The 25930-nt window shown below is 36.4% G+C and overlaps 3 protein-coding genes across 4 annotated transcripts; 2 read left to right on the top strand and 1 right to left on the bottom strand.

The window, feature by feature from the left end:
- The first annotated feature begins 282 nt into the window (after window positions 1-282).
- LOC104224819 (cysteine proteinase 3) lies at window positions 283-3477 on the top strand. Its single transcript, XM_009776525.2, has 7 exons — window positions 283-547; window positions 788-909; window positions 1710-1825; window positions 2182-2255; window positions 2354-2618; window positions 2727-2858; window positions 3073-3477. The coding sequence occupies exons 1-7, from the start codon at window positions 348-350 to the stop codon at window positions 3244-3246; spliced, it is 1083 nt and encodes a 360-aa protein (XP_009774827.1). The 5' UTR covers window positions 283-347; the 3' UTR covers window positions 3247-3477.
- Window positions 3478-4292: 815 nt separating this feature from the next.
- Window positions 4293-12939, top strand: LOC104224820 (protein FIP1-like). Of its 2 annotated transcripts, XM_009776527.2 has the most exons (14): window positions 4301-4442; window positions 5529-5620; window positions 5694-5798; window positions 5941-5990; window positions 6750-6816; window positions 7837-7909; window positions 9267-9322; window positions 9506-9602; window positions 9829-9913; window positions 10243-10305; window positions 10863-10922; window positions 11436-11528; window positions 12335-12397; window positions 12497-12939. In XM_009776527.2, exons 1-14 carry the CDS (start codon window positions 4393-4395, stop codon window positions 12581-12583), a joined length of 1041 nt encoding a protein of 346 aa, XP_009774829.1. In that variant the 5' UTR covers window positions 4301-4392; the 3' UTR covers window positions 12584-12939. The 2 variants fall into 2 exon arrangements, 1 of the variants encoding a protein (XP_009774829.1); XR_011401149.1 differs by lacking the exons at window positions 12335-12397; window positions 12497-12939 and having other exon boundaries at window positions 4293-4442; window positions 10863-11226; window positions 11436-11520.
- Window positions 12940-15466: 2527 nt separating this feature from the next.
- On the bottom strand, window positions 15467-25355 carry LOC104224822 (uncharacterized). The gene is made up of 15 exons (XM_009776528.2): window positions 25043-25355; window positions 24338-24583; window positions 23662-23786; window positions 23311-23521; window positions 22994-23119; window positions 22671-22927; window positions 22042-22149; window positions 17930-18071; window positions 17675-17840; window positions 17296-17453; window positions 16879-17202; window positions 16648-16722; window positions 16441-16510; window positions 16178-16335; window positions 15467-15941 (listed from the first exon to the last, which is right to left on the bottom strand). Exons 1-15 carry the CDS (start codon window positions 25307-25309, stop codon window positions 15792-15794), a joined length of 2583 nt encoding a protein of 860 aa, XP_009774830.1. The 5' UTR covers window positions 25310-25355; the 3' UTR covers window positions 15467-15791.
- Between the last annotated feature and the right edge of the window lie 575 nt (window positions 25356-25930).

The following is a 25930-nucleotide window of genomic DNA, read 5'->3' as shown; positions in this document are numbered from 1 at the left end:
AAAGTATATTGGAACTCCAGTATATTATGCTGAAATTTCAGAATATTATACTTAAATTCCAGAATATTATGCTGGAGTATTTTTCGAATTTTGAATTGTGTTTTTGTTCATATTTATTTTTACATAAAAAGTAATTAAATTTCAATAACTTTTGAAACTGTGACTATTTTTAAATGTCCACTTGTAAATCTTAATATTTTTTAATTTCTCCCCTGAAAATGGACCCCACTTAAATAGCGGACAAAACCCACCTGAATAAATTCTCCACTATTCTACCAAAGCCTTACCATAAACAATCATCCAATCCGTATAATTCCCTTCCCCACATTCTCTGAGAGGAGATTATAATGTCTCGTTTCTCACTCCTATTGGCTCTCGTCGTCGCCGGTGGCCTTTTCGCCTCCGCACTCGCCGGACCGGCGACCTTTGCCGATGAGAATCCGATCAGACAAGTCGTTTCTGACGGTTTACATGAGCTGGAGAACGCAATTCTCCAAGTCGTCGGCAAGACCCGCCATGCTCTCTCCTTCGCTCGCTTTGCTCACAGGTACGATGATCTCTACATGGAAATGAGATTTTTTTTTTGTTATTTGCTTATTAATAGTAATTGTTTTATTTTGAGTTTAAGTTCTATATATGCAGTGAGCATATTTTTTTTTTTTACATAAATAAGATGATAACAAATAAATCACTTAATATGTATTAGTTGGTAATGATAGTGTAAAAAAATATTATACTGTAATGTGTATATAACTTAAATCTTTTTATTTTTGGGACGATATTTAAGGTATGGGAAGAGGTACGAGTCAGTTGAGGAGATAAAGCAAAGGTTCGAGGTATTTTTGGACAATTTGAAGATGATTCGATCGCACAACAAGAAAGGACTATCATACAAACTCGGTGTCAATGGTATAATTAATATTATGGCATAACGCTAAGGCCCTGCTCTTTTCCTTTTTTCTCTTTTGCTTAAGTGGAGTCTTAATTTGTTGATTTGGAGGTAACAAGTTATAGTTTTGTGGTTCCTTTACCGGAATACTCTTTGTTTTTATCTTCAGCTAAGGTAACAGATTAAGGCGTAATTATAGTTATTATTGTAAAATAAGGTAATTTTTATTTAGAAGCTTCAAAATTAAGTACAAGCAATTGAATACTACTCTTTGTAAGTAGACTTTGTATATATGTTTTTATTTCATTCTCTTTTTTCATTTGGAGAGATGTGGACAAATTAAAATTATAATATAATGCGATAAAACATATGTTCCACTACAGTATCAGTATGGTATTTATAGTTTGCATATTTTATTAGTAATTAATTGGTCTAGTGCCTTATCATGTGTAGATATTTCATTCATATTGTGTGGCTAGTGGGTACCCTTTCTCTCTCCAATCAAAAAACTTTTTTTAAAAGCTCAATTCAAAAGCTTTTCTTCATTACAACTGATCCTGCTTAAAGACTAAAAACAATCTAAATTGAATTCTTAATTCTTCTCTATTCATTCATATATGGACATAAAAACAAAATCACAGTACATGGAAAGAATATAAGCACCTAAGCATTGGACTGCCCAAATGAAAAGTTTTTGCAACTTAATCTAGTTGTGCATAGATTCAACAACAAAAAGTAAAGAAATAAGTATGCATTTTATGCTTCTAAGTTCTAGTATATATGGCCCTTATTGTTTATCGATTATTATGTTTCATGACAGAGTTTACCGACCTAACATGGGACGAGTTCCGGAGAGACAGGTTGGGGGCAGCTCAAAACTGTTCAGCCACCACAAAGGGCAATCTCAAAGTCACTAACGTTGTTCTGCCGGAGACGGTATATGCACTCAGAACTCCTCTGTATCTATTTCTGGAGTTAGTGATCATTAGAGTTAAACTACTTTCTGATGATTTATTATTTCCAGAATTGTGGAGTGCTCTGAGTTTAATTATGCTGTAACTATAGAAACACTAACTAAAAAGATCTTGAATAGGTATCCTACAACAATAAATAGAATCCTCATAAGAAATACCACTAGATCGAGCACCAGTCATGATTTCATATCTGGTAAAAATCTTGGCTAATTGATCGAAGTGGAGTAGACTAGCGAGCATGTACTGAGCTAATGCACAATTGGTTGCAAAAAGAAGTTTTTTCTTTCCTAACCGAAATTTCCAATTTCGTAATTATAGAAAGACTGGCGGGAAGCTGGGATTGTCAGCCCAGTCAAGAACCAGGGCAAGTGCGGATCTTGCTGGACATTCAGGTAAGAATTAGTTAGAATCTCACATCATTGGACTCTTAAATTGTAAGTCTTGAAATTGCACTCTTAAGCTGAAATATAACGGAGAAGGCACTTGGCAGCACTACTGGTGCACTAGAAGCAGCATATAGCCAAGCATTTGGGAAGGGAATCTCTCTATCTGAGCAGCAGCTTGTGGACTGTGCTGGAGCTTTTAATAACTTTGGCTGCAATGGTGGGCTCCCATCACAAGCCTTTGAGTATATTAAATCCAATGGTGGTCTTGACACTGAAGAAGCATATCCATACACTGGCAAGAATGGCTTATGTAAATTCTCATCAGAAAATGTTGGTGTCAAAGTCATCGATTCCGTCAATATTACCCTGGTATGATATCTCTTTCCTCCAGTATGCAACCAATCTTTGCCAGTGTTAATATCCAACCTTAATGGTCAATAAGGATTGGTTAAGTTCCTTACATACGTGTCATTACAGGGTGCTGAAGATGAACTAAAATACGCGGTTGCATTGGTTAGGCCCGTTAGTATAGCTTTTGAGGTGATAAAAGGTTTCAAACAATACAAGAGTGGTGTTTACACCAGCACCGAATGCGGCAACACTCCCATGGTAAGTCATCTGTCCCTAGGAACGTGATATGCAAATATATTGACATAGTTACCTAAATACAGGGGAAAGCTACAGCCGACCAAGGGTCGTCAGTTGAACACCCTTCACTTCACTGTCGTGCATATATTAAATCTTGAACACCCTAAGTGAAATTTATAACTTCGCTAAATAGGCATATACACAATATTACAAACATTGTGTGTTGCATTGGCAGGATGTAAACCATGCTGTTCTTGCTGTGGGTTACGGTGTTGAAAATGGTGTTCCCTATTGGCTCATCAAGAATTCATGGGGAGCAGATTGGGGTGACAATGGATACTTCAAAATGGAGATGGGAAAGAACATGTGTGGTATTGCCACTTGCGCATCCTACCCTGTCGTTGCCTGAGTTTTGAAGTTTGTAATTTATTTTCCCAAAGGGAAGTAGGCCAAAATCCCACATTGTCCCAGTTGATGATACAACAGCATTCGGGCTCCGTTCTCAGTTTTATGTTCAAAACACGTATAGTACATACAAAGATGATTTGTGTAGTAAACGAATAAGAACAGAGATACTGAATTTACAACATTCCTAAAGCAAGTTATTTATACACAACCATTTAAATGTTTTTCTTCTTAATTTATGTTGGCTCCGCTTCTGCATATAGCCTACTTCAATTTGTTTGATTTTAGACATTATAGTTGCTGTTGTCCTAAATATAATTGCTTACGAGTTACGATTGAGACATTTAACAAAACCATTCAAATGTCAGAATTAGCGAGGACGACGGTTCACTTCAATTGAATTTAACTCACTAAATAAATGGGCTACATGGCACAATCTGAAACTATTACCGAAGGAAGAACATATATTTGAATAATAAATGATTTTGACTACTATAAGCGAAAAACTCTTCCTCAGGCTTGATGTTTGCATCAATAATACTATTTCTTTATTATAGTTAACAACTTGTTTGGATGTTTGTTAAATATTATTTCGTAATGAATATCGCGTTGTGCTATACTGCATTATTTTGATGAATACAATATTTGAATAGATTTTATTACTTGTCGCCGTTTCATGGTGTCATACACCAATAATATGAATAATATAACTTACAAATTATAAAGAAAAAGTAGGATATGAGTAGAGTTATTATAAAAATGTAGAGTAAAAGATAAAAAAAAATATTTAATAAAAAAAAAAAGGGCAAGGTGAGAGTAAAAAATAAGGTAAAGACGCAACCCATCAAATAAGACCTTACAAAAAGTGATACTTTTTATTGGTTCATTTAATAATATGATACAAAAAATTTTAAATAACAATCAAAATAAATATTGCATCAAGATTATAAAATATGTAAAATATACTACTCCACTAACTATTGATAAGTAATAAAAATGATTGCAAACACATGTTATCTATTTATAATTTGGTGGCAAGCATGGGGAATAAAAAGGAAAATTTGAAACTAAAATAACGAAGAGAAACCTCCAAATTAAATACAGAAGGAAGCACAGTGGTTATGTTTTGAACTAGAAGGCGAAGAAGAAAATGTCAGGAGAAAGACGCTCTTCTTCTCTCTACGAAAACGAAAACAATTTGTAAGCGCTAGTCCTCCAATCTATTCCGTCGATAATCACATTGATTCCTCTACACACGCAACATTTTGATTTTGCGACGTTCAATTTCCAGCAATTCAGTCATCGTCAGTCTTTCAGTTTTCAATTGCTCATTTTTGTTGCCGTACTTTAAAGTTGAAATATCGCAATGTTTGTTTATTACTTGTAATTCAGTTAATTTGTCTCTTTATGCTGGCTGAAAATTTAGTAAATACATGCTATGGCAATTTCTGAAAATACCTAATTGTGAATTCGAACTCATAAATGTGGCTAGCGTTATAGTGAACTGTATTTTATTAGAACAAAGTGTTGTTTGACAAGTGACTTATTAGGATAATTATTTAAAATTCTAGCAAATTTTTCAAGAAATTTTAATTATGTTTTCCTCTTTTTCTGTTAACTTTGTATCACTGTTTATTATGTTTCTTTCATATAATCAACTAAACATATATATCTGGGGTGTTATGATCTTCAAAATCAGCCTCTAGACTGTAAATTATGATGTATGTATGTGCATAAGGAGGAGAAGGGGAAACTTAGGATGATAGAATGATGATGTATTAAGCAAAATGGGCGTTAATTACATAAAATATCACTCAACTTAAATTATATTGCAGTAAAATCATCAAACTTATTTTTCTAACCATAAAATCCCTCAACTTTCACTTTAAAAAAGGGCAGCTCGGTGCAATAAGCATCTCGTGCTCACGCATGGTCCGAGAAACGGCCGCACTCCAAGTGGTTGTGATGTAGGCAGCCGTGGCTGATTTCACTGCTCGAACCTGTGACCTATAGTTCACACGAAAATAACTTTACCATTGCTCCAAGGCTCCCCTTCACACTCAACTTTGCCGTTGCCAAAATCCAGTGAAGTTGGCCTGAAATCGCCCCATTTCACTGCAATAATTTATGGTCAGTTATATGACTTGCCAAGTGAAATATACTGTCCAAATTAAAGTTATCCCTTCTCAAAAAAAAAAAAAAAAAAAATATTGAAGTTATCCCATTTTTTTACTTAATATTGGAGCTTTCTTGCTGATAAATGTCCCTGCTGCTTTTTAACTGTAGGTTCCTGGACATACTGGATGAGGCGCCACTTTTTGGTAATAGGAAGCCTGCAAGCCTGATTGGGAGTGTTTTCTACTGTATCTTATTGGCAAGTAATACTACTTCAATTCTGCGTGCAAATTAGTTCACTTATATGGGAGCTGATTAATAACAAATTCTAGGCAGGTTTTGCTGTTTTGGCTGTGGGAGCTACATGCATATTTCTCCCGATCCGGGGATTAGTTTTCCAACTTCTTTGCAGTTGTAATGTTGCCCTCTTAGTTATCACGGGTCTGCTCCTATGAAATATACTCTCCGGTTATACTGTTTCATCTTGGCCAAGTTATAAGTTTAAAATATCTTTTCATCATTTGTATTTTTCCTGTTGTTGACTTTTTTCTAATTGTTAAACACTAATATTCAATATCTGCAGGCATTTTTCAGCAATATCTGGTATACCAAGTCCAGAAAATACGGTTGCAGGTGAGTTTTCCGTTATGCATTACTATATATTTTTGTAGTTTTGATGTCATGAATGGCATTTTGCCACTATAAATCTTGACTTAGAGGTTGTGCAAGGGGAGGAAAATAACACAGGGAGTCAATGATTAATGTCAGCGCTACCTCATTGGATATAACTTTCTTTTCTCTCCCTCATGTCCGTCCGCTGCCCCATTCCCCCCAATCGACATGTACACAAAAGAAAACAGAATATTAAAAACAATCTCTCCCTAAATCATTTTGGTTAATATCATATCATATTTCTGTGAGGCTTTGTGCATATATTAAAGTTCGGTATGGCACCAAAACATGCATAGCATTAAAGTTGCTCCACTTTCTGGTGTAAGCCACTGTGCATTCTTTGGATGTTCTTGATATGGTGCTACCAGATAGTTAAAGAACCTGACAGACGTAGGAAGAAAACCTGGTACCCAATCTACATGAGACTAAATGTTGGCTTGTCCACTAGCTATCTTGGGGGTATAAAGGAGTATAAGTCGGTTGACCAAGATGACAACTTCTCTGTGCCATTTTCGCATAAAACTTTTTGGGATTCTGGCTATCTTTCTTGTCGAGAATGGGGGACTTGTATGCACTACTTGGATGAGGATTACATATTACTCCTGAAATATTTTTCTTATTAAGATTGACAATTGCTTGTTTCCTTCTTATTTTGCCATAATCCAATCATCTGTTGTGAAGTGTCAAACTTTTGAAGTGCACAATGGTTTAATCTTGTAGGGTTACTGTGTTTTCAGCCAGAAGCTGAAGCACATTATTCGCCTACCGTTTGCGACAATTGCATATGGTATATCTCTACTTGGTTCTTTGGTTGTGTTCAGCCTTTTTTTTTGTGTACCGGCCATTTTTTACTTTGTTTTAATCTCTAAATTTAAGGTCAAAACAAATCTTGCTGTAGTGCTAAAATATATTTATTATTTAAATGCAGGACTGGTTTGTTACAGTTGAATTGTGTATTTTAGCAAAGCAATACAATCATTCCCTTTTTACATTTATTAATTTGCGTTTGTGAATATTCATGATGCATTAAATCATTCAAAACTTCTACCTTCTCAATGCCCCATCCCTTACTTCCTGGTAAGAAGGGAAAGTACAATCAAGTAAATCTTGGTTAACCTGAATATTATTCTAGTCTTCTGAGAAGCTTGCTAATTTGCACACTGTGATCCCTGTTAGATAACATTGATTTCCCGGCGTGAATAGTAATTGGGGCGTGAAAGTTTCTGTTTTCTGGTGGTGGTTTAGAACCTATTTTGTAGTGTAGAATTCGGCTTAGTCTCACTATTTTCAAATTTTTCCTGCGATCTTTCGGCCAATTTCTGTTTATCAGCAACCACTTGGTTTTGTTGCTCAGGGGGAGTCTAATGGCCTTGCATGTCGAATGATCAGCTTGCAGATATTTTCACCAAGTCCCTCACTGGTCCTCGTATTAGTTACATGTGTAACAAGCTCGGTACATATGATTTGTATGCACCGGCTTGAGGGGGAGTATTAGATAGTTATATGTAATTAGTCCTAGTCCTATATGTAGTAGGAGTAGAATATGTCCTAGTCCCATATGTAGTTGGAGTAGAATAGAATATGTATTATATATAGAGCTCATTGTATCATTGTTAATAATAGATTTTTCTCCCGTGCATTCTCACACTCCCTAAAGATAATATCCATAGCCTTGTGTTATTTGAAGAATACTTTGGGGAAGCACTAAGTTTGAATCTCCAACTTCCTTGAAGATTACATTTCTTCTACAATTTTTATATTTTTCAATCTGTACTTCCGATACTTAAAACACTTCAAACAATTGCAGGAACTGCTGCAATGCTGCTGGTCATGGTCTGGGATCCAGATATTAGCATCCTCTCCATATCCACACTACTCAGGTTCACCTGCTAAGAACACTTGTGCCTTTTAATCCTCCATTTTTTTTTTTTTTTTTGCAGCTTCCTGCATATTGAGATGTTGTATAGCCAAGGGATGGAGTGAGTCTCCCACATCGGCTAAGGGATGGAGCACTTGATCTCCTTATATGGCTTGGGCAATCCTCACTTCATGAGCTAGCTTTTGGGGTTGAGTTAGGCCCAATGTCCATATCTTTATCAGTTGCATACCGGACACTTTTGTCCTTGGTGCATTACAATCTGTGGATTCGGATTTAAGAATAGAATTCTTATCATCGAATTTTAAATTAAATTTTTGGACAGTTAAAGCAACCAGAATAATGATTACAACCAGTAATTTCGTTTACACTCGATGGATAAATAATACCAAACATACCATGGAAGAGTTGACAGAGAGATGAAGCCTCGTTTTTTGAGAAAGTACAGAGAGATTGAGACTCTTAAATGGATTTTCTTGGAGCTTGGTGTATATTTCATGGGCTAAACAAAGGAGAAAAAAAAGGATGAAGGAGTGATTTTCATTATATTTTTGTTTTTCTTTATTTGGAACTGGAAGAATGCACAAAATAACATCTTGTACTCCAAGCCTGAAGAATTTAGACATTGAATCATCCTGCAGAATTTTGTGAGAGAGAGCCACTTTTAATTCAAACTACCCCAGACAACTGACACATGACAAAGATTAAAATACGACAGATGGGATCGCTACTTCTACCTTTGTTGTTTCAGCTTAGGAGATCCAGTTCAAGGACTGAAATCAAATCAAACTGGATATGAAATATCAAAAGGTTCTATTGATCCAGGCAAACGAATAGGCCAAATCTGTCAATTGGGTCCCAAATCATTGGGGTTGCATTTTCCAATAATGAGTCAGGGTATAAGCATAGTCGGTGGCAATCTTCCTGGTGATATACAGGACAAATATCGTTATAAGTTGTCCAAGTTGCCAAGAATAGTTCCTTTTCACGAGTAAGAAACCGATATATTTACATGGGTCGCCTTTTCCGCATATGAATTCTTAAAAATGGACAAATATGATAGATCTTCTAATATACAGCACTACTGACTCATAACAACCCAAATGGGTCTTAATTAGTTAAATGTCATTTAAATGGGTCTTGATCTAAATGCAGTTTCGAGGCCAGTCTATAAAATGTTCAAGGCCTCAGCCAGATGTTAGGTGTAGCCATTTACGCTTCTATTATATAGTGAATGCTGCTATTGAAGGTTGCATTATCCATTGTGGTGGTACTGGAGTAGCTTCCTATAACTTGATTGCTTCATTGTAGCCTTGTGTTTCTAATTTAGAGGTCTGATGCATTTTCCACCACTTTTGCAGGATAATCATGCTGGCTGAAGTAGTCTGTGCTGCTTCTTTCATGACTCTCTATATTGGTGAGAGACCTCCTTTGTGGTTTTCCTTAACAAGAGTCATTTCTCCACCTATATTTTTATAGTAAAGCCCACCCATGTCTCCCTACAAAGAAATTGCCTATAGTAAGTTCCAAAATTTTGTATGTTATTAGGAAACATATTTAAAAATTGACATTTGTCAGGCTACACTTTCAATTGTCACAGGTTATGTTCATCAATACAATTCATTTCATTCCCAGCCTGATGTTTTGAAGTCACTTTATTCTCCACTTCAACCATCAAGTTCTTTGGAAGGACTGAGGTTTTCTCATTAGATTTACGCATTTGAGTTTCAAGAAAAATCTTATACGCCATAGTGGATGGATTTGCCATGAGTCCCCTGTAAAATAAGGAGCTTTGTGGCCGCAGTTTCTTATTGCACTTTTTAGCCCCATTTTTTTATTGTCAAAGCACATTACTCTTTCTGAGTCTATTAAGTGTGGAAGCAAATAATAATGATGTTTACCCGGGAGCCTTTGGTTGTATAGGTATCAAGATGGTGGTCGACTATCTGATCAGCTCATGACCTTATTGCAATATCAGCAAGAAAATATACACTTTCTGAATGAGGAGGTATGTGTTGATAAAGAAAACTCTGATACTCTTTCTTTAGAAATAAGGTTCCAGGCATGTTTCATTGCAAGAAGAGAGTAAAGAAAGAACTGGTATGAGCAGCTTTAGTCTTACTAGTTGGTGCATCAAGTAGTTAACAGCGCATACAAGTCATGTTTGGAAAGGAAGGTGGAGTTCTACACATTTCTAGGTCTTGGTTGCTGCAGGATGTGTCTATCTCTTGTGGCCAAAATAGGAAAATGAATAGCATTTTGATTGGAAATTAGTCCTTGTTTCTTGTGGAATTATTTCCTTTATTTCTCTGAATTTTGATGTTTTTTCTCCTTTAGATTCTAGGATTACAAGAATCCTTGAGCAAATATGAAAGGTCTAATGATGGGAGTGCACCTCAGGTAAGCTTCTCCTTATCGAAGTTGTTTTGCTATAAGAATCTCCTTCCTGTATTCTCTACAATAGAAAGAAGAATGTAACTTTTTGACTGCATAGCGAGTCATAATTAAGCTATAAGTCAGAAAGGAAAACAAAGAATTTGAAGAGGAGAAAGAAACCTGTATCAACTATCATAAATCTGAAAGTGGTAAACATTCTTCCGCACTTCCCATTTTATAAGATCTCGGTGAAGGTATTTTCTGTTTAAGATTATGAAAAAGGGCTTCACTTCTGTTATTGTTGTTGCCCAAGTTAGCTGGTAACACCAGTCTGAACAAGTTTCCTAATGACAAAACCAGGAAAGAAAAAAAGTCATAGATGCTGAGCATGACATAATATACACCAGCTGTTGCATGTTTTATATTCTGTAAGATGATAATGTGGAAGCTATGTCATTTTAGTTCATTTACTGTGGAATTATTCAGTAATGAAATCAACCATCTTTGTGTGGTAATACTCAATTGTTATTAGAATTTGGGCTATGAATATGGTGAAAATAATCAGTCGCTTGGTATTGCAGGTTGATCTTGCCCACTTACTGGCAGCTCGAGACCAAGAATTGCGCACACTTTCAGCTGAGGTATTATTGGGGCTTGTGGTCTTTTGGACCTATCTTATTTCTTACGAAATACACAGAGATGGAAGTACTTTTATCATGTGCAGAACTAACATGTAAAGCAGTAGTTCTAAGAAACAGACTTAGTTGCTCAAGGGCGGATCCATGTGGCATCCGGGTGCTCTACATTGTGGCATCTTATTTCAAACTCTTGAGAGTAAAGTAAATTTGGATCAGTTCTAAGTGGCAGTCCATTTCATATGACTCATGCCTTTGTGGAATTATAATCTCACACTGATGAAAACTCTCGCTGATTTCTTTACATGAGGTGTGACCATTGCTTTTGAGTCCATATGTTCCTTCTGTTGATTTCCCTGATTCTGTTTGGTGTCTGTGGAGGGAATTGTTTTTGAGGACGAATAGAATTTACTTGTCTCAGATATTTGATATTTCTTTCTTTCCAAGTAGAAGTTTTACCTCAGCAATTGTTATCCTTTTACTTTTTTGAAATTATCTGCTGAAAGATTTGTGTTTCAGATGAATCAATTGCAATCTGAGCTTAGACTTGCTCGATCTCTAATAGAAGAGAAGGATGCTGAGATGCAGCGCATCCGCAGTACAAACAATCAGGTGTGTTTGAAACTATTTTGGAAAATAAACTTTTGTTGTAGTGTAAATGCAAAATGTTTGGTGTAATCAGAAATGGAGTTGTTTTTCTTTATGGAGAAGTGTCATTTTAAACATAAGTTGCAACTTCGTGCTGCTCGTTTGTCTTCTTTTGCTGCAACTGTTGCTTCTTTGCCATTAAAAATGAATATGATGTACCAAAAGAAAAGTCAAGAGTATTTGGCTAAGATGTAGGCATTAACAGCCGAAAAGGACAATTCAGATTTGGAAGACATCATTTACCACCAATGGGTGATACCTTTTTGTATTTTTCCTGACCTTGGGACAGTCCTTGCTTCCACTGGTTACTTAGAATCTTGTCTGTGGGTTTGTCCCTTTGCCTAGGTGCTCGTGAGTCCTACAATTTCTAGGCCGAGTAAGATTCAAGTTAAACGTTGACATTTATTCCACATCTATGTTCATTTATAGTATCGCTCATTTATTATGAATATGATCAAACCTTTCTGCTTTCATCAGAGAAACATTTCAAGGTTCTTGTCTAACTTGAGATTATTATTCTAGATCTGCAATTAATTTCATGTAATAATATTAAGCAAATTGACTTTGTTATTTTTTCATGCACTAAAGTAGTGGTTATAGCTAAATACTAAATACTGTTATTCTAACTCCATCATCCATCTTTAGTATTTGGATTTCCATAATCATGCTAGTTTCTTTTACACCAAAAGGTTAGCATGATATTTCTTTTTTTTATCCTTTTGCTTCTTTTTCCCCTTCCTTTTCTTAATTCGATTTGGTGTTTGCAACAGTATGTAGAGGAAAATGAGAGGCTTAGAGCTATTCTAGGGGAATGGAGCAGCCGAGCGGCTAAGGTAATCCTTGATCGTTGCATCCATGTTGCTTAGTACTCGTTATTATCTTTCCTTGGATTAAAACTAATACATATACTATTGTTGTCTGCTGGATGAAAGCTTGAACGTGCTTTGGAGCTTGAAAGGATGTCAAACTTGGAATTGCAGAAAAAAGTAAACTCACTGAAAAGCCAAAGGCATGACTAAGTTCAATCAAGATAGCTACTTGGTTAGCAACTTGTCACTTCTCAACACACCAGCCAATTCTTTGTTTTTTGGTTAGTAGGAAGGAGGGTAGTGTCAACAAAGATGATTACCTGTTAGTCTGTTACATAGGAGGATGCCGCGGTCCTATCTGCATATATACAGACGATTCTGGGTTGACACAACGTTTTCAGCCTTCACTGCCATATGTGGGTTTGTGCACATTTTATTTCTTGGTTTCCTGCTACAATGATTTTTTGGAAGTCTATTTCTTGACAATTGTGTTTGCCATTAACTCTTGGACTAATACCATTTGTTTACTACCAATTCTAGGACTACACCCTTTGTTTCTTTTACCAGTTCTCATGATGGTGCTTAGAGGTGGCAAAATGGTTAAAAGAAAACAGTTATTCACCCATATTATCCATCAAAAAATGGGTTGGATAATGAACCATTTAAAAACGGGTCGAATATGGATAAAGAACCATATTATCCACTTAGAAAATGTCTAACCAATGGATAACTAATGTATTTAACTTTTACATTTGTAAAGCCTCAAATTGAAATTCCTCAAGTTTGGAAGACGAGGAATTCTCTCATAAGCGATCATATTTAAGAGGCCATGGATAATGTGGATATCCATATTATTTGCCGGATAAACCCATTTTTGTCCATATCAAATATGTGTCGGGTTAGATAATTTATCCGTTTTTAAATTACTCGTTTTGATCAGCTCATATCCGACCCGACCGTTTGTCACCCCTATTGGTGCTAGATATTGATATTGTGGTCTTCCAATGTATGAAGACTATTTACAATATGAAAACATAAAGAACTCGGGATCTTGAGAATATGAAGCACTCAACTGGACGTTTTCCCTCTTCTCTTGGAAATATGCATAAAATCAGCAGCATACTTCAGTGGAAATAATCACTTCCAAGCAGAATTGTTACCAACCACAACTGAAAAAGCAAGAGTCACTTTGGCAACTGAGGAAGAAACACACTTGCGGAACATTAAAAAATAAACTAAGGTTTTCAATCATGTTACAGGCTCCAGAGTCCAGACTATGGCTGTCCAACGGGACGGGCCGTCCCGTCGTGCCGCTTCAAGTTAAATGGGATGGGCCAAAGTTAAATGGGACACGGGATGGGACGGGACGGCCATTTCGTCCCGTCCCCCGTCCCGCTAGATTTTTTTTTTTAAAAGAAACTAGCCGTTGGGCAACGGCTTAAATTGCAAAAATAGCCGTTGCCAACGGTCCAAACAGCTCCTAACCCCCCCCCCCCCCCCCCCCCCAAAAAAAATTTTTTTTTTTTTTAATATAACCCCTAAGTTTATTAAATTACACTTTTGCCCTATTTTCTACTATAAATACCCCCATTCTTCTTCATTTTTTCCCACAAAAAATCAATCTTCTCGCTCAAATCTCTTACATTCTAATATTCTATCTATATTCTATATTATTCTCTCAATTTTGTTACTATCAAATATCAACTATCAAGTGATAACTTTCAAGTTTCAAGTATTTGGGCAAATTTTTTGGAGCAACTTTCAAGCTTCAAATTAATTTGTCAAGTATTTGGAGCAATATTTTGGGCAATTTCTTCAAGTTTCACTATTTAATCATGGTGCACCCGTTCCATCTCCTAATTTAAATATATAATTTTTGCGTATCATTTTAGTGCTTAATTTTTATGTTTACTTTACGTGTTATATTTTCTTATTTCATTTGTGTATTTAATATTTGTGTTAGCTTTTTAATTTAATTTCTTATTTAAATTATGGCACCTAAAAATGTATTTGGTATTTTTTTAAAAAGTAGTAAAAAAATAGTAAAGGTGAAAGTAGTAGTAATCCTAATCCTAACCTTTCTCCTAGACCTAGAATTAGAAAGCATATTGATGAAATGACTCATGTTGATGAAACTTCATTTTCCCAACCCCCCACATTTTATGATGTTCATGTCGGAGAACAATTAGATCATGAAACTTTACAAAGACATTTGGCAGTGATATTTTTTTTGAGGAAGAAGAATTAGATGAAACACCCACTAGTCCCGCAACACAAGCTCCAACTCAGAGTCAATCTCAGTCTGGAGCTTTACAGCCTAAGGCTGAACGTCCCAAAACATCACTTGTATGGAAATTTTTTAAACATGATAGGAGCTTACAAATATTAGCATGATAATTTGTAATTGACTACTAAGAGGCATAGTTCAAACAGAACCCTTCCTAGAAGGTGGCTGCATAGATTAGGTTCTCTTCAAAAGAATTATATTTGTATTTGAGATTTGAAAGTTCTATTAATAAAATAAAAGGCTCTAAGCATTTGAATTTTATTTATGAATTGTCTTAGTTACTTAATAGTTAATGCTTTGAAATTATATTAAATAAATTATAACTCTATTATAAATTTATAATTTTCATTACAAGTCTTTTGCTTTAATATTTTATAATTCTTTACTTAGTTTTCTAATTTTCATTTTAACATAGTAACATTTAAGTTTATTAAATAAGTCAAAATATAGCCGTTGCAAACTTTAAAAACATAGTAATTTTCAAAAAACTAGACGTTTTTTTTTTAAAAAAAAAAATACACTTAAGGCCCACGAACCCGTCCCGTTTCGTTCCGTCCCATCCCGTTTGTTAGCGAGACGGGATGGGACGAACGTTCCGTCCCGCCACCGTCCCGCTTAAATGTCGTCCCGTCCCGTTGGACAGCCATAGTCCAGACATGTAAAACCATACTGGCAACTGGGATTGTGCATCTTGAAGTTCTATCTCACCCACGGAAAACACTGTAGTTTATATGTCCAATCCTCTCAACCTTAGAAAAAACTTTAAAAGGAAAAATACACATCAATATGGAGATGATGCTGGAAAGTTTCAAGACCCTAAAATACAGCAAGAACCTTAATAGACCATGAAAATATGATACATGTCAAAAGGTGTAAAATTAATAGACTGGGGGAGAGTTGGGAAAGGAGTAGGCTTTGGTGAGATATTCTAGGTGTAGCTCTTTGGTGGGATGATAAAAGTAAAAGAGCTCCGAAGTCCAAACCGGCTCAGACATACTTTTGCATAGATTACATGGTACAAATGGCTTTGCTTGTATTGTTCTTCTCTTGATACACACTTGCATAAATCATCAAGAGTTGGACTTCGACACGAAAGTCTACTTCAAAGAGCTCTGCATATACTGGTTTCACTCACAACTGGGAAACATGATTAGTTTCATTTAGGAAGAGACAGCCGAAGATATAGTTGTAGAAATCTTTTCCTTTAACAGTTTCTCCTCCACCAACAACAGCTTCAGTATCGTATTTGACTGCCCTACCACAGTCAGGGCAGTAGGTAATCTGCATCCAAAAGATATGCATCTGGCTTTAGAGTTCATTGCAGATTGAGCCTAACGAGAGGGTCATTTCCCGTCTCACTAAGATGACAATGACACCGAAAAATAGCAAGCAATTAAATCCATAACCATATTTACAGAAGCAAAGATGATCAGTGACAAAGTCATGCTTTGAGCAGTTACATTTCAGAAACTACCAAAATCGGAAAATGCTATAATAGAGGTAATTTGCAGTCATACCTCCAATAATTTAGGCTGAAAATGGCAATCAAGCATGACATCAACCCCATACATTGCCCTAGATTTGCTATGATGCATTTCTGGATGCACAACAGCAGCTGCTTCAAAAGCCGATTTAATCATCCTTCTAATCCTTGAATGGATATCCAACCAGTTAACTGCAACAAAGTCAAGAGAGTGAGACTAGTATTTAAATCACTATGTCCTCCTAAATCCACAATAAACTGACAGGAGGAAATCGACGTATTGAAAAATACCCTCACCCTTATGTTCCTTCTCAAATTCTTTCACAAAATCTGGTGTATTCATATGGTTTAACCTGCCTCTGTAGTTCTACAGGAGAATATTACGTTAAATGTCAAGAAACTGAGTCAAGGAATGAAATCATGCAATTACATCAAATAAAATACTCAAATTAATTATGAAGCAGCAAAATCAACAAATAGTGGAGACAAGTAATCAGTACTTACCATAACAGTGAAATGAGTCTCGTATTCATCAAAGCTATGTTTCTCCAAAGTGTATGTGTTGTTTGCCAATCTTACCTGAACGGAAAATAGAATCGCAATTAGCCAGAGACGAGAAAACAATTTCTAGAAAGGCATTTTATATGTATAACATAAAGTATCATAGTGAAACAGTTCTCTTTCCAACTTCTCGACCACTAAGAGAACACCTACACCAATGAAATATGCACATACCCAGAAAACTTCTGCAAGGAAGATCTCCAGGGGATTCATACTGCGAACCAAAACAATATAGCGGAGATCAAATTTTCTCCCTTTAAATAGAGCAGGATGCTCAATGTACTTCTGACAGATTTTTGGGCCAGTTTCCATGAGACGGATAATAGCAGATAAATTGCTAGTTATTGTCGTATCAATAGTTCTTGCCATGTTCCATGGCTTCAAGATCCACAAATTGTCTAGTTTTTCTCTTTCACGTTGGTGAAAATCTCCAATAAGTTGAGTTAGCTGTGTCTCAAGATTATAAGTTGGCTGAAGCCATTCGACCAATCCATGAGCCTGTTAAGAAAGTGGACTAAATTTAGCATCAGCATTCTGCATAAAGAACAAGTGCTCAACCACTGAATATAAACACATGAAATCTATGATGACCTTCTGAATAGTTTCCGCTAAATGATGTTTCATAACAAGGCAAGCCTCAAATGGAAATTGATTTATATACTGTTCATCATTTAGTCCTGCTGCCTTCTTTGTCTCCTCATCTATCTGCATGCTTGTCCATATAATGTCTGCATCTTTGGGCTCAGTTGCTATAAAAACCACCAGTAATGTGAAGTTAATATATGTAGAGTCTTGAGCAAATAAAATGTTCATAAAATTGTACTCAAACAACCAGTACACACTTTCTTGACTGTAAGCAAAATGACAGTGCATGAACATTAACGACCAAGTCCAGACAGTGAAAGCGAAACAGAAACAGTCAACAATCTAATAAAAAGGAAATTACAGTGGCATCAGAAAAAAGACATACTGATAACAAACTCAGGACGAGTCAGATATTCTTCCACTGGAGGTATGTCAGTGTACACGCGTAAAGCACTTCCATCACCATGACACAGGCTAATTGTAACTGATGACCCCTGTACTGGGCTGACAAATTTGTTTGATTGCAACTTATTCTTGTATTTTTCATATTCCTGAAGAATAATGGAAACCAAATTTCATGTTGAACATCTATATTCAGTTGACAAGATGAACAATCAAATCTGAATAAGTAAATACATACTTTGATAAAATAGTTTCTTGGTGTATGGAACCAAGCAGTTAGGCGAGCAGATCGCTGCTTCTCTTCCCCAATACCAAATAGATAATCACGAGTGCACTCATCACCTTCTCGAACATCGTCAATTGGCCAAATAATTGAGTAACTAAAATCATTTAAAAATTAGTGAAGTTTCATAAATATATGGAAGTTTGCAAAGTTAAAGTTTAAATGCATAATAACTTCATCAGAGAAGCAGAAGAAGGGCATATGCCAACTATGTTTTAATTCCCTTATCAGGCTTTACATTGGAAAAGGCCCTTCAGCCTTCAGCCATAGAGGAGACTATGAGAAGGATAATATTCCAATATCCCTTGAGTAGCATATGTTGTTTTTCCACAATGGATCTTATTTACACGCTAAGGCAGTGTTAAAAAAAGCAACCGCTTCCTCGCTTTAAGCGAGAAGCGAAGCGGAGCGATGGGTTGGTCGCTACCCCAACTAAAAGCGGCTCAGGTACAGAAAAGCAACCGCTTCTCTCTAAAAAGTGGGAAGTGGTGAAGCTGTCGGGAGCGGAAGAAGCGATCGCTTCTTGAATTAAAAGGCCCAAACGAGTCTTTTTCAATTAAAAGACCCAAATCGTTGAGTCTTCTGTTTTAGACACTTCTTCGGCAGCAAACTAGGGTTCTAAACCAGCCTTTTCTTCCTCAAAAAACTAGCGATTTCTTCCTCACATGAAGCAACGATTTGTTCAAGCAAACTAGGGTTCTTCTTCTTCTTCTTCAACATTACAACAACAGCTTTCAAATTTCAACAGGTATGTTTTTATTTTCACTCTTCTTCTTCTTCTTCTTTTTCTTTTTCTTTCTAAACGTCCAAAAAGCGTCGAAATGCTGGAAAAAAAATTTCAGAAAAATTCTGCCCCGTTTCTGCCCAAATTCTGCCCAATTATATATTTTTTATTCTTAGTTCTTATTGCCTTTCTTATGTGTTATGTAGTTGATATTTTAATGGCGCCAAAAGAAGATGGGAAAGACCCGACTTGGGTTTACTTTGCAAGAGTTAGCGAGACCAACAAGATGGCCATTAGATGTCTTTTTTGTGATAAGATTACAAATGGAGGAATCTATCGTGAAAAAGCGCATCTAATCGGTGGTGATCCAAATGTCGCATCTTGTCCTAAAGTTCTGGGGCATGTGAAGGAAAAATTGAAAGCATATCTTCAAAAAAAGAAAGAGTTAAAGACTCAAATGATTCATGAACAAGAACTTTATAATCTTGATGATGATGATGATGAAACAGAAGAAGGTGACAATGCTTCGTCGCTTCCATCAAAATCACAAAAGCAGGAAAGGATGCTTCCACCAATGTCTTCTAGTTGTGGATCTACTGGCAAGACCAAAGGTCATATGGATTGTTACTTCCCGCAAAAATCTGGAGATAAGGGAGGAAAAAGTGGTAATCCTCAAGTTGATGCAAAAGCGATTTTGAGGGACCGTGCAGTTACCTTTTTTGCCCGGTGAATGTATGATGCAAGTCTTCCTTTAAATTGTGTTAATTATACTGACACTTTTGCTGCTTTTATTGAGGCCGTAGACCAATATGGTCCAGGAATGAAGCCTCCACCTTGTTATGAAGTTAGTGGGCCATATCTAAAAAAAGAGGTGGCAGAAGTGAACAAAATCGTGGAGGAGCACAAAGTAGAATGGAACAAGTTTGGTTGTTCCATTATGATGGATAAGTGGACAGCGAGAAATGGAAAAATGATCATCAATATCTTGGTGAATTCTCCTAAGGGAAGCCTATTTCTTGAGTCCGTTGATGCAAGCGACTCTTCGACTGATTCAACCAAAATGTACTCCTTGTTCAAGAGTACAATAGACTCTATTGGAGCAAAAAATGTTGTTCAAGTTGTCACGGACAACGCCAGTGAAAATGTTAAAGCTGGTGAGATGATGTCTGCTTGCTATCGGCATATCTATTGGACTCCGTGTGCTGCACATTCTGTTAATTTGATCTTCGGTGATATTTTCAAGGAAAGACCCTTCAGTACTGTCTTTAATCAGGCAATTACAGTGCATTCCTATATTGTTCAAAGGCATTTGTTATTGAACATGATGAAGAGATTCACTAAACAAGGAAGCTTGGTGAAACCTGCAAAGACAAGATTTGCTACTGCTTTCTTGACTTTGGCTAGGATGTATGAGTAAAAAGTAATTTGAAGAAGTTGTTTGTTTCAGATGAGTACACTAGCAGTGCCTATGGAAGGGAAGCTCGAGGGAGAGAATCTGCAGATATTATACTCTCCTTCATTCTGGAACAATGTGGTTCATGCATTGAAGATTGGTGGTCCTTTAGTTAAAGTGCTTCGTTTGGTGGATGAGGAGAAAAGGCCACCAATGGGCTACTTGTACGAAGCAATTGATAGGGCAAAGGAGGCTATTCAAGCCTCTTTTAGTGATCAAAGAAAATACAAAAGAGTCTTTGAGATCATAGATAAAAGGTGGGATAGTAAGCTTCATAGCCCTTTGCATGCAGCCGGACTTGTTTTGAACCCGGAACTGTTTTATGACAATGAAGAGAGGATTCTAGGAGATGAACCCTTGTGGAATGGATACTATGAATGCATTGACAAGTTGATACCTGCAGAATCCGTGCAAGATAAAATCACAGAGCAATTTAGTATTTATAGGAATGCTGAACAATTTTTTGGAAAAAACATGGCCATTAGACAAAGAAAGACGAAGTCACCAGGTGAGCGAGTGCTTATATGTTGTTTTATAGTTAATAAGTTACTTCTTTATTAATATTATGTTTTGAAAATTTGTTCTACTTCTACAGTTGAATGGTGAAAGCAATATGGTCATTCCACTCCAAATTTACAAAAGTTTGCCATCAAGGTTCTAAGTCTAACATGTAGCTTATCCGGGTGTGAAAGGAATTGGAGCGTGTTTGAGCATGCAAGAACTAATAAGAAAGATTTAGTATATTGAGATAATTAAATTATATCTCAATTGTCCTAATCTTACTAATTACTTATTATTTGCTGATTCATACCAAAAAGAGGAACAAACTAACCTTGAAGCGTCTCAATGATCTAGTCTTCATTAAGTACAATCGAACATTGAGGCGTCGTTACAACGCTCGCAATGTAATTGATCCAATTAGTTTGGACAACATCGATGATGCTAATGAATGGCTTGGAGTCCCGGAAGATCATGCAGATGAAGAAGTATTTGAGGATACTTCTGATATCACTTGGGGTGATGTTGCGGAGGCGCGTGGAATTGGGGAGAGGATTTATGGTTTGAGGGGGAGTACCTCAACTTCAAGTTCACAGAGGAAGGGAAAACAGGCAGCTACTTTGTCCCTAGTTGATGAAGAAGATGAAGTTAAAGAAGATGACGAGCAATATAATAATGATAGTGGAATACAAGAATTTGACAATCTTGTAGAAGAATAGGATGCTCATTTTGTGCTTTAATTGATGCTACTTTTGACAATCTTGTAGAAGAATGGGATGCTCATTTTGTGCGTTAATTGATGCTACTCTTTAGTTTTTTAATTCAAGTATTGAACATTTGCTTACAATTACATGTGTTGTCTATGTCGTATTTATTTTAATTTTTTTTTTTAAATTCCGCTTCACTTCAAAAAAGCGGGCGCTTCGTTTCTCGCTTCTCGCGAAATGGGGGTTGTCGCTTTTCCTCGCCTCACGCTATTTTTAACACTGCGCTAAGGTTTTCCCAAGGAGAGTTACTTAGCAACAAACTTTTTCCTCAAATCCACCTACTTTAATTGGAACAAAGGAAAAATAAGTGACACGTTATTTGTTGTTTAAACAAAAAAGTAAAGCCAACATTTTGGATATGTATCTATTCAGAAAAGTATAATAAAAAGGGATATACAATCTGAGCACTTTAGAGATTTATTCACAAAAAGGGCAAAGCCTGAAGCCTGGGTACAAGAGGTATATGCAGCTACAAATCCCAAGTAGTCATCTAAACAAGATTTCTTGTGTACTCCAATATATACAAAAAGTGTCTTTTCTGTAATGGATATACAAAAAGTCGTTTAAAAAAGAACATCCGAATATGTAAGCAAGAAAGCAGGTAAACGTAGTTTAAGAAGAGAACCTCACAGCTGATGCCAAATTGCCTTCCGGCATGTAGAGAAAAGGAGATACTCTAAAGTTTGGCTTGTCGCTGTGGCGCAAAGCAGAACCAAGTTCATCCATTACATACCTATGAGCACAAACAAACATGTTGATAAAAGGATAATACGCATATAAGCTTGAGTTCAGAAAACATTGTTCAGAATCACAAAAGCATTGTATCATATCATTATAGTCCAGCAACTTTGGCACAATCAAGTTGAAAAACTTCTTAGTTGCAATAGCAACTCTCACCAATTTAGTCAAAGAGTCAAGTTAAACATTTTACAAAATAGACAGAGGGATTCTGATCACATTTTTTAAATTCCAATTGCTAAAAGTCCAATAGTCTAATTTTACACTCCTAGAATTCCTCCAACTTCAGCTCACAGAAAAATGTGCTATTTTTTTAGATCCTGTAGAGTCTATAGATGCAATCTTCAGAACCAAGCTAGAGAAAACAAGAAGCCCAAAGCTTCAAGATGCTGAGAATGCCTATTAAACCGAACTATTCATGTTGCTTAGACGGATGTGTAAGGGAAGAAGGACATCACATGGAGATATCAACTTTGAGGATAATCAAATGAAATTGTAAATTTCTAGCTTGCATACCATACAGAGGTTTCATCAATCTTTTCTTCATCTGCAAGTCTATATGTCATTAAGTACAACCACATAGCATTTATCACACGATCTTCTAGAGGGTCTCCGGCAGCCCATTCAGGAAGGCGTGGTTGCAACATTGAATCGACCACAGACTTCCCAGACTCCAATATTTTGGATGTGTTTACTCCATTTAGGAGAGAAAGATTAGGTAGGGCTTCAACAATTTCAGCAGCGCTTACTCCTAAAGGCCCAGGAATATCAACCTGTTCCATAGTTTATATAAAATCATTATGTGCTCACACTAAAGCGGAAGTAGTTAAAAGAGGTACCTCCAGAGAATCCAAGCAACTGAATCCTTTAAGAAGCTGCAATAAATCACTAAGAGAATTCTGGTCCAATGGATTTCCACGTAGATTTAAGTAAGAAAGAGATGGGATATCATCAGGATTAAATGCCTGAGAAAACCAAGCAGCATAAACAGGAAAAGATTAGAAGGATGAGGAGCAACCACTACATCCATAAAAGACAGCCATAGTTTCACATTATCTCAAAGAATCTTAATATTCTTTGGGGGGGAGGAGAGAGAATTTCATGATAAATTCAAAGCACCTTTATTTGGAAAGGTAAACGTAGGAATAGGCCTCACCTTGTTTATCAGATTGTGAATAGACCTGTTACTAAGGTCTAGAGATGTCACACTCTCCAAAGGATGATCTCTTTGATGGGCAAAGCCTGCATTTTCTTTGTCATAGATTCCACCACAAAATCCTAATGCCCACTCTCCATGGTTAGATGTGAACTTTGAGTTGCAAATTTCCAAACCAGGGCAACCCTGAATGATTGCAGTTTCTGAATTACTATCCAAAGAAGAAAAGGAAGAAGCATCAAATACTGCTCAAGCTTGCCAATAAGGAAATTGCTATCCGAGCATCAATTACTATTCCAAAAAAAACTCACTGCTTCATTAGACCTAGTTACAGAGCTCTTGGCAACCTACCTACGCTCCAAAATTGGATTATTGTTCAGCCAGAGAGCTTTAAGATTTTTGAGTCGGGTAACTTCCTTGGCAACAATCTCAACATCCTTCAGATTGTTGCTGCACAGGCTCAGTGCCAGTAAATTCTGATGCAAGAAAATTGAAAATTAACAAATATAAGTAAAATAAAGCAGCTAGTCAACATTATTAAAAAGTGTGACAAGAAACATAGTGAAAAGCCCAAACCCCACTTGTGGAAACTCACTGGGTTTGTTGTTGTTGTAACAAACATAGTGAAAAGCACCAATGCACTAGAGGTGACTCATTGCATACATTTTTTGCCCCTATAAGATAGCTAGAAGTTGAAGCTTCTAACACACTAATTTAAAAGATCTTCCATTATATGCATAATAAAAATTTCATAAAGAAATCTAGGCTAGCTATTATGTACAAGAAACCGCAGCTTGCATCTCTCATGCATAGGGAAGGTGGGAAGAATCCTAACGCAAAGTAAGGCCATTAAAGGGAACTACTTCTCCACGGATAAAACTCATGCTATCACAGGCACATTTAAGCAAGCTTGCACAAGAACAGGGTGTGCAATTCCGAGTCCCGAGGATCTACTTTGTTCCTATTTCTTTTTAGTTTCTAATTGATCAGGTTGATATCACAATTTAGAGCTATAAGGGAAACGTACAGGAAATTTATTAGGCAAATCAAGAGATAGAAGCATGTCATCATCAATGTCAAGTTCCTCAAGCTCCAACCACCTCGTAGTATCATCCCCGCCTTCTTTTATTTCTCTCTGCACTATTTCCACGGCACTCGGTTTAATACTATCCTCTTCGCCTGCATCGCCCTCTACATCACCTGCTTCCTCAGCTGCACTATCTACACACATTAATGCAGCCATTCTTTCTGCTAAACCTGGAACTTCACACAACTGCATTATGAAATTTAAGGAAAAATACAAAAATTAATCGCAAATAACTGAAAGCATCGCCAATGAAATAACATCTACTTCATCACCAATTTTCCAGGGTTAATTTGACACATGCTCACTAAACTTTACTTGTTGTATCAGTAGTCATAAAAGTATTTGTTGTCTCAGTAAAATCAAAAAAAAAAAAAAAAAAAAAACTTCATGTTGTAACAGTAAAGTCAAAAACTATTTTTTGTATATCACAAAATTATTTTCTGTCACATTACAGTCACTGAACTTTACTTGTAACAGTTATATTACAAACTATTTTTTGTTACATTAAAGTCACTGAACTTTACCTGTTATGTAATGTATATAGTGTTTACGTATGTTTATCACTTCATTTTCATGTATTTGACTTATGCAATGTATATATGTGCGTAAATTACTCCTATTTGAGAGAGAAAACAGTTTTAAAACCTGCTTATAAGCATCGGGGAGGCGAAAAGTCCAAGCGTGATCAACAAGAAAGAGATTTGAGTGCTTTGGCATGAAATTAGAAGTGAAAAGCAGCCTTCTTTGGCGGCCATCTTCGAACGGCTCAATCTGAAAAAAGTGGCCGCCGTCGAAAGTATCGGAGGAGAGCTTCTGAAAGAGAAGCTTGTGAAGTGACTGCGGGATTCCGGCGGCCGCTAAGAGTACGCCGTGGACTTTAACGAAGTCGTGGTAGGATTGAATTCTGCTCATTTCTGCTGAGTTTGTTTGAGGGGAAGCTCTGTGGACAACGCAAAAAGGGTTTACAGGGTTTTAGATGACAAGGCGCTGTTTGGGGTTCGTCTTATTCTTCCCGATAAAATGACAAAAATACCCACCTATGTTTGAGAGTAGGTTAAAATTAGTTCCTTAAATATATTCTTGAGCACATTAGATCCTTTAAATTTTTAAAAAGTATTGTTGGTCCCTAGTCACATATTTAACAAACTTTAACTATTACGACGATTGTGGGAATAAAAATTCTTATTAGAAAAAACAGAAACATTCTATCAAATTCAAGAAACCGTAATATCAAAAGCAAAATCAAAAACCAAAAATAGCATAATATGAAAATCTAATTTTTTGAAGTACATGTGCCCACTAAATTGAAAAGTACTTCTCCCGATTTTTTTCGTATGTGAGACTTGAACTCGAGACTATATTGGTCAAAATATACCTCTAGAATATAAGTCAAAATAACATCGGTAAAGCATCTTCGGGTTGCCATGTGTAGAAGTGATCTAATCAACAATAAAGGTCGTGGTTGAAGAGTCATCAAGGGATCACGACCGAGGTCTAGCACCCTTGACAAAGTTATAACGACTAGTTTCAAGA

The sequence above is a fragment of the Nicotiana sylvestris genome, chromosome 7, assembly GCF_000393655.2.
Source record: "Nicotiana sylvestris chromosome 7, ASM39365v2, whole genome shotgun sequence".
Lineage (NCBI taxonomy): Eukaryota > Viridiplantae > Streptophyta > Magnoliopsida > Solanales > Solanaceae > Nicotiana > Nicotiana sylvestris.
Note: the sequence above shows the minus strand (reverse complement) of the source record. Positions and strands in the feature narration are given on the sequence as shown.

Bases quoted from the DNA above. Each gene is read 5' to 3' on its own strand.
- LOC104224822 (XM_009776528.2), bottom strand. From the start codon at position 25,309: ATGAGCAGAATTCAATCCTACCACGACTTCGTTAAAGTCCACGGCGTA. The intron at 22,928-22,993 runs GTACCTCTTTTA...ACTATGGAACAG, and splicing joins GTTGCTTGGATTCTCTGGAG to GTTGATATTCCTGGGCCTTT. The intron at 18,072-22,041 runs GTTCTCTTCTTA...AAATGATTTTAG, and splicing joins AATTTGGCATCAGCTGTGAG to TTACTCAATTATTTGGCCAA.
- LOC104224819 (XM_009776525.2), top strand. From the start codon at position 348: ATGTCTCGTTTCTCACTCCTATTGGCTCTCGTCGTCGCCGGTGGCCTT. The intron at 548-787 runs GTACGATGATCT...ACGATATTTAAG, and splicing joins TTCGCTCGCTTTGCTCACAG to GTATGGGAAGAGGTACGAGT. The intron at 1,826-2,181 runs GTATATGCACTC...TCGTAATTATAG, and splicing joins ACGTTGTTCTGCCGGAGACG to AAAGACTGGCGGGAAGCTGG.
- LOC104224820 (XM_009776527.2), top strand. From the start codon at position 4,393: ATGTCAGGAGAAAGACGCTCTTCTTCTCTCTACGAAAACGAAAACAAT. The intron at 5,799-5,940 runs GTCTGCTCCTAT...CAATATCTGCAG, and splicing joins TGCCCTCTTAGTTATCACGG to GCATTTTTCAGCAATATCTG. The intron at 6,817-7,836 runs GTATATCTCTAC...AAACAATTGCAG, and splicing joins GTTTGCGACAATTGCATATG to GAACTGCTGCAATGCTGCTG.